The sequence below is a fragment of the Scyliorhinus canicula genome, chromosome 16, assembly GCF_902713615.1.
Source record: "Scyliorhinus canicula chromosome 16, sScyCan1.1, whole genome shotgun sequence".
In the NCBI taxonomy this organism is placed as follows: domain Eukaryota; kingdom Metazoa; phylum Chordata; class Chondrichthyes; order Carcharhiniformes; family Scyliorhinidae; genus Scyliorhinus; species Scyliorhinus canicula.
The window spans coordinates 97,899,839-97,907,445 of record NC_052161.1 but is presented as its reverse complement, the minus strand read 5'-3'; the positions used below and the strand labels follow the sequence as shown (position 1 = coordinate 97,907,445).

General features: G+C 66.7%; 1 protein-coding gene across 3 annotated transcripts in view; it reads left to right on the top strand.

Annotated features, from left to right (window-relative positions):
* The first annotated feature begins 663 nt into the window (after positions 1 to 663).
* The window catches only part of usp48 (ubiquitin specific peptidase 48), a 155,343-nt gene continuing 148,399 nt past the window's right edge, over positions 664 to 7,607 (top strand). For 2 of the 3 annotated variants that reach the window (XM_038821324.1, XM_038821323.1), the window contains exon 1: positions 665 to 1,086. In XM_038821324.1, the coding sequence (XP_038677252.1) occupies positions 953 to 1,086 (134 nt within the window). In that variant the 5' untranslated portion in view covers positions 665 to 952. Of the gene's footprint in view, positions 1,087 to 7,607 lie in introns of all 3 variants that reach the window. The other variant, XM_038821325.1, reaches the window with a different exon arrangement.

Below are 7,607 nucleotides of genomic sequence, written 5' to 3'. Positions count from 1 at the left end.
TTCCCCAGTCTCATTCTCTAAGGGACCTATGTTCACTTTGGCCTCTCTCTTCATTTTTATATATTTAAAGAAGTTTTCTAATTTCATATTACTTGCTAATTTACCTGCATAGTTTATTTTTTGGTCATCTTTGTTGGTTTGTAAAACTTGCCTAACTATCTGGCTTGCCATTAATCTTTGCCATGTAATGTTTTTTTCTTTCAGTATAAGTTCGCTGGTTAACCATGGATGATTTATTCCCTTCCTAGAATCCTTCCTCACTATGATATACCTTTGTTTTGAGTCATTAACTCATGAGCCACATTCCCGCTTACTCCGCGTGCCCCTTGATGCCTTTTAAATATAAAACAAACTATCTCCTTCTTGAATATATTCAGTGACTTGGTTTCCACAGGTAGAACATTCCACAGGTTCCACTCCCCCCAGAATGCAGACATTTTTCTAATTTCAGTTCTAAATGGTCTACCCCATATCATGGGACTGTGTTCTCTGGTTCTAAAGAACTGGATTACTATTTGAAAAAAAGAACCAGTGCTGACACAATGGGCTGAATGGCCTTCACCTGCGCACTGCAAACTGAGGAAGCTCTAGCCCGTGCAGCACGTCAGAGGTAGCAGCGGACATGATGTCAGAGTTTCCTGTGCTCCTGGGTGGACTACGTCATCTTCCCGGCTGTTTGGCGGCACGGAGCAGGCCCCGGGACTCGGAGTGGAGGCCGCGGGCGGTACGGATAGGCCCCGGCCTGGGACTCGGAGTGAAGGCCGCGGGCGGAACGGATAGGCCCCGGCCCGGGACTCGGAGTGGAGGCCGCGGGCGGAACGGATAGGCCCCGACCCGGGACTCGGAGTGGAGGCCGCGGGCAGAACGGATAGGCCCCGGCCCGGGACTCGGAGTGGAGGCTGCCGGCGGGGAGGAGAGTCGCCGGTTTCCTGTCGCAGGCTGAGCGGTGCCTATGGCCCCCAAGCAGCAGTTGGAGAAGGCGGCCTGGCAGTGGACCGAGTGCGTCAGGCCGGAGGAGGTCAAGCAGGAGCACATCGAGCTCGCGTACCGCATCCGCTTGGGCTCCTGCCGGAGGGACGCCCGCAGGTAACGGCCGTGCCGAGGACTGAAATCCCGGCGGCGCCTTTAAAACATCGCTGCGCATTGTGGGGGAATGTGCCACAGAATACCCTAGTCTCTCCCCCAACACGTCTCTCCCCCCCCCCCCCCCCCCAACTCCCACGTCTCCCCCCTCCCACATCTCCCACGTCTCCCCCCTCCCACATCTCCCACGTCTCCCTCCTCCCACATCTCCCACGTCTCCCCCCTCCCACATCTCCCCCCTCACATCTCCCCCCCCCCCACAACTCCCACGTCTGACCCCCACGTCTCCGCACCCCACCCCCACGTCTCGCCCCACACACGTCTCCCCCCACACGTCTCCCCCCCACACGTCTCCCCCCCACCCCCATGTCTCCCCACCCACACTTCTCCTCCCACCCCACCCCCAGGTCTCCCCCGAACCCACCCACCCACCCCCCCCCCACGTCTCCCCCGAACCCACCCACCCCACCCCCACGTCTCCCCCACCCACCCACCCCCACGTCTCTCTCCCCCACTCACCCACCCCCACGTCTCTCTCCCCCACCCACCCACCCCCACGTCTCTCTCCCCCACCCACCCACCCCCGCGTCTCTCTCCCCACCCACCCACCCCCGCGTCTCTCTCCCCCCAACCCCGCGTCTCTCTCCCCCCAACCCCGCGTCTCTCTCCCCAACCCCGCGTCTCTGTCCCCAACCCCGCGTCTCTGTCCCCCAACCCCGCGTCTCTCTCTCCCCAACCCGGCGTCTCTCTCTCCCCAACCCCGCGTCTCTCTCTCCCCAACCCCGCGTCTCTCTCTCCCCAACCCCGCGTCTCTCTCTCCCCAACCCCGCGTGTCTCTCTCCCCAACCCCGCGTGTCTCTCTCCCCAACCCCGCGTCTCTCTCTCCCCAACCCCGCGTCTCTCTCTCCCCAACCCCGCGTCTCTCTCTCCCCAACCCCGCGTCTCTCTCTCCCCAACCCCGCGTCTCTCTCTCCCCAACCCCGCGTCTCTCTCTCCCCAACCCCGCACCTCTCTCCCCCAACCCCGCGCCTCTCTCCCCCAACCCCGCGCCTCTCTCCCCCAACCCCGCGCCTCTCTCCCCCAACCCCGCGCCTCTCTCCCCCAACCCCGCGCCTCTCTCCCCCAACCCCGCGCCTCCCTCCCCCACCCCCGCGCCTCCCTCCCCCAACCCCGCGCCTCTCTCCCCCAACCCCGCGCCTCTCTCCCCCAACCCCGCGCCTCTCTCCCCCAACCCCGCTTCTCTCTCCCCCAACCCCGCGCCTCTCTCCCCCACCCCGCGCCTCTCTCCCCCAACCCCGCGCCTCTCTCCCCCAACCCCGCGCCTCTCTCCCCCCAACCCGCGCCTCTCTCCCCCACCCCCGCCCTCTCTCCCCCAACCCCGGAGGAAACCCCGCGCCTCTCTCCCCCAACCCCGCGCCTCTCTCCCCCCAACCCCGCGCCTCTCTCCCCCAACCCCGCGCCTCTCTCCCCCAACCCCGCGCCCTCCCCCCCCCACCCCGCGCCTCTCTCCCCCAACCCCGCGCCTCTCTCCCCCAACCCCTGCGCCTCTCTCCCCCCAACCCCGCGCCTCTCTCCCCCAACCCCTCGCCTCTCATCCCCCAACCCCGCGCCTCTCTCCCTCCGCCCCCCCGACGCCTCGCGTCCCCCCGTACCCCGCGCCTCTCTCCCCCCGCCCAGCGCCTCTCCGCTCTGCTCTACCCCCCGACCCGCGCCTCTCTCCCCCCCGACCCCGCGTCCTCTCTCCCCCCGACCCCGCGCCTCTCTCCCCCGACCCCGCGTCTCTCTCCCCCCGGCCCCGCGTCTCTCTCCCCCCCGCTCTCCCCCACCCCGCGTCCTCTCTCCCCCGACCCCGCGTCTCTCTCCCCCCCACCCCCGCGTCTCTCTCCCCCCCACCACCCCGCGTCTCTCTCCCCCCCACCCCGCGTCTCTCTCCCCCCCACAACCCCGCGTCTCTCTCCCCCCCACAACCCCGCGTCTCTCTCCCCCCCACAACCCCGCGTCTCTCTCCCCCGACCCCGCGTCTCTCTCCCCCCGACCCCGCGTCTCTCTCCCCCCGACCCCGCGTCTCTCTCCCCCCGACCCCGCGTCTCTCTCCCCCTACCCCCGCGTCTCTCTCCCCCCGACCCCGCGTCTCTCTCCCCCCCGACCCCGCGTCTCTCTCCCCCCGACCCCGCGTCTCCTCTCCCCCGACCCGCGGTCTCTCTCCCCCCGACCCCGCGTCTCCTCTCCCCCCGACCCAGCGTCTCTCTCCCCCCGACCCCAGCGTCTCTCTCCCCCGACCCCGCGTCTCTCTCCCCCCGACCCCGCGTCTCCCTCCCCCCGACCCCGCTCTCCTCCCCCCGACCCCGCGCTCTCCCTCCCCCCGACCCCGCGTCTCCCTCCCCCCGACCCCGCGACTCTCCTCCCCCCGACCCCGCGTCTCCCTCCCCCCGACCCCGCTTCTCCCTCCCCCCGACCCCGCGCTCCTCCTCCCCCGACCCCGCGTCTCCCTCCCCCCGACCCCGCGTCCTCCTCTCCCCCCGACCCCGGCGTCTCCTCCCCCCGACCCCGCGCTCCCTCCCCCCGACCCCGCGTCTCCCTCCCCCCCCACCCCGCGTCCTCCTCCCCCCGACCCCGCGCGTCTCCTCCCCCCGACCCCAGCGTCTCCTCCCCCCGACCACCGCGTCTCTCCCCCGACCCCGCGTCTCCTCTCCCCCCGACCCCGCGCCTCTCCTCCCCCCGACCCCGCGCCTCTCTCCCCCCGACCCGCGCCTCTCCTCCCCCCGACCCGCGCACCCCCGCGCCTCCTCTCCCCCCGACCCCGCGCCTCTCTCCCCCCGACCCCGCGCCTCTCTCCCCCCGACCCCGCGGCCTCTCCCCCCGACCCCGCGCCTCTCTCCCCCCACCCCCGCGCCTCTCTCCCCCCGACCCCGCGCCTCTCTCCCCCCCGACCCCGCGCCTCTCTCCCCCCCGACCCGCGCCTCTCTCCCCCCGACCCCGCGCCTCTCTCCCCCCGACCCCGCGCCTCTCTCCCCCAACCCCGCGCCTCTCTCCCCCAACCCCGCGCCTCTCTCCCCCCGACCCCGCGCCTCTCTCCCCCCGCCCCGCGCCTCTCTCCCCCCGACCCCGCGCCTCTCTCCCCCCGACCCCGCGCCTCTCTCCCCCGACCCCGCGCCTCTCTCCCCCCGACCCCGCGCCTCTCTCCCCCCGACCCCGCGTCCTCTCTCCCCCCCGACCCCGCGCCTCTCTCCCCCCGACCCCGCGTCTCTCTCCCCCCGACCCCGCGTCTCTCTCCCCCCGACCCCGCGTCTCTCTCCCCCCGACCCCGCTCTCTCTCTCCCCCTTACCCCGCTCTCTCTCCCCCGCCCCTCTCTCTCCCCCCTACCCCCGCGTCTCCTCCCCCCCGCCCCCGCGTCTCTCCCCCCCGACCCCGCGCTCTCTCCCCCCCCGCGTCTCTCTCCCCCCACCCCGCTCTCTCTCCCCCCGACCCCGCGTCTCTCTCCCCCCGACCCCGCGTCTCTCTCCCCCCGACCCCGCTCTCTCTCCCCCCGACCCCGCGTCTCTCTCCCCCCGACCCCGCGTCTCTCTCCCCCCGACCCCGCGTCTCTCTCCCTCCCCCCACCCCGCTCCTCTCTCCCCCGACCCCGCGTCTCTCTCTCCCCCTACCCCCCGTCTCTCTCCCCCCTACCACCCCCGCGTCTCTCTCCCCCCGACCCCGTCTCTCTCTCCCCCGACCCCGCGTCTCTCTCCCCCCGACCCCGCGTCTCTCTCCCCCCGACCCCGACCCCGCTCTCTCCCCCGACCCCCGCGTCTCTCTCCCCCCGACCCCGCGTCCTCTCTCCCCCCGACCCCGCGTCTCTCTCCCCCCGACCCCCGCGCTCTCTCCCCCGACCCCGCGTCTCTCCCCCCCGACCCCGCGTCTCTCTCCCCCCGACCCCGCGCCTCTCTCCCCCCGACCCCGCGTCTCTCTCCCCCCCCGCGTCTCTCTCGCCCCCTACCCCGCGTCTCCTCCCCCCGACCCCGCGTCTCTCTCCCCCCGACCCCGCGTCTCTCTCCCCCCACCCCGCGTCTCTCTCCCCCCGACCCCGCGTCTCCCTCCCCCCGACCCCGCTCTCCCTCCCCCCGACCCCGCGTCTCCCTCCCCCCGACCCCGCGTCTCCCTCCCCCCGACCCCGCGTCTCCCTCCCCCCGACCCCGCGTCTCCCTCCCCCCGACCCCGCGTCTCCCTCCCCCCGACCCCGCGTCTCCTCCCCCCCAGACCCCGCGCTCTCTCCCCCCGACCCCCGCCGCACTACTCCCCCCGACCCCCGGCCTCTCTCCCCCGACCCCGCGACTCTCTCCACCGACCCGAGCCTCTCTCCCCCCGACCCCAGCGCCTTACTCTCCCCCCCGACCCCCAGCGGCCTCTTCTCCCCCGGGACCCCGCGCCTCTCTCCCCCCCGCCCCCGCGGCTCTCTCTCCCCCCCGACCCCGCGCCTCTCATCCCCCCCGACCCCCGGCCCTCTCATCCCCCCGAACCCCTGCGCCTCTCTCCCCCCCGAACCCGCGCCTCTCTCCCCCACCGCGCCTCTTCTCCCCCGACCCCGCCTCTCTCCCCCCGACCCCGCGCCTCTCTCCCCCCGACAACCCCTGTCTCACCCCCTGTCTCTCTCTGTCCCCAGCCCCTGTTTCTCTCTCACTACACAAGTTTGAAGTATTATTTTAGTTAGCACAGCAGGGAGGTCACATATTACTCGTAAAAGTAAGAATCAATATAGATTAGCGGAGCAAAGGAGTACAGATGCACAAATCATTAAAATCTGTGATGGCGGCCGGTGGCATTTGCGAGTGGGTCGGCCACATCAAGAAGAGCTCCCGCCGGTGGCCACTATTTGCGGCGTTTTGGGGTTTTCCCTGATTCTTGCCCCCCCCCCCGATTATTGGCGTCCTTTGGGGCTGTCCCGGGTAGCAAGCGGGGCCGATTTGAAAACCGTTGAGGAACCCCGTGCGGGTGTTGGGCGGCTGGTGCTGAGGCGTTGGGCCCAGCGTGCGCGTAGGCTGGAGCAGTGGGGAAAGAGCTAAACGGAGGTCGAGGCGGCAAGCCTGAAGCCAGGGCGCGATGTAAGCGAGATGTCCCACATCGGATGGCTCCCGCCTAGAATGTGGTGAGAAGATTGAAGTCCTGTCCCAGGGAAATTCTGGAGGAATACAAAAAAGAGGAGAAAGAAGATTAAAGAAATTTGGTGAAAGTTTCTTTCCCCCTTTTTTATTTTTGAAAAATTTTTTAAAATAAGAAAAAAAAGATTGAAGAAGGAAAGAAGGGTGGTGGAAACATAATAAGCCGTTAAAGGATGTGAAGAGCAGCGTCGAAGAAGGGAGGAAAAGGGGGCTCACCGTTGAATGAGAGGACGAGCAAATGTGCTAACAAGATGGCGGATGCCGGACCGCATGGTGGGGCCGCAATACTTACGGTGGAGAAGATGACCGAGCTCATGGGGGTGGAGCTGGAAAAGCAGTTGGCGAGGCACATAGAGGCTTTGAAGAAGGAGACAGCGGTCGTATTGAAGTCATTGATGGAGGAGTCAATCGCCCCGGTGAGGGTAGCTGTGGCAAAAACATCGGGCGAGGTGAGAGAAGGGCGAGAAGATAAAGGAAATGGAGGAGGCCATGTCGCAGCACAGCGACCAGTTCACCTCGGTGGGGCCGAGCCGCGGAGGGTGGTGGAGGTCAACAGAGGACTCTGAGCAAAGCTCGAGGACTTGGAGAACCGCTCGAGGCGGCACATCTGAGAATTGTGGGCTTGCCCGAAGGGTCAGAGGGTCCAAGGCCAACAGAGTATTTTGCTAAGAAGTTGGCGGAGCTGATGGGGGAGCGTGAGAACCCCTCCTGGTACAAACTGGACCGAGCCCATCGGTCATTAAGGCTGAAGCCCAAAGTGAATGAGCCGCCAAGAGCAGTAATGATCTGCTTCCATAAGTACTGCATGAAGGAGAAGGTGTTAAACTGGGTGAAGCAGAAGCGCAAGGTGCAGTGGGATGGTGCTGGAGTTTGGATCTACCAGGACCTGACCGTGGAGTTGGCAAAACGACGAGCGGCGTTCGGGCGAGTAAAGGCAGCACTGTACAAAAAGGGGGTTCGATTTGGTATAGTATACCCGGCAAAGTTAAGGGTGACGCATGATGCCAAAGACTTTTATTTTGAGACAGCGGAGGCGGCTGAGGCGTTTGTGAGGGCAGTAGGCTTGGAACAGACGTGAGGAGCGGAGCTGGAAGAGAGACTGTGGACTGTGATTGGGGAGCTGGAAAATGTATAAATGCTATAACTTTCTTTTTACTGACGTGTATTGTAATTTGCTTCTCTTCACATTGTTACAGAGTTCAAGTTATTGGTTAGGTTGATTGGCATTCTGTGTTGCAACGGTTATATCTTATTTTAGTGAATTGTATGGGTTGGATTGTTGTTTTTGTTTTTTCTTTCGCTGGGACTGGGTGGGAGGGGACGGTATATCTTGGTGGGGGGAGCCACCCGCGCTAGCTAACTAAAGTTGGCTAGTGAACAGAGGTGAG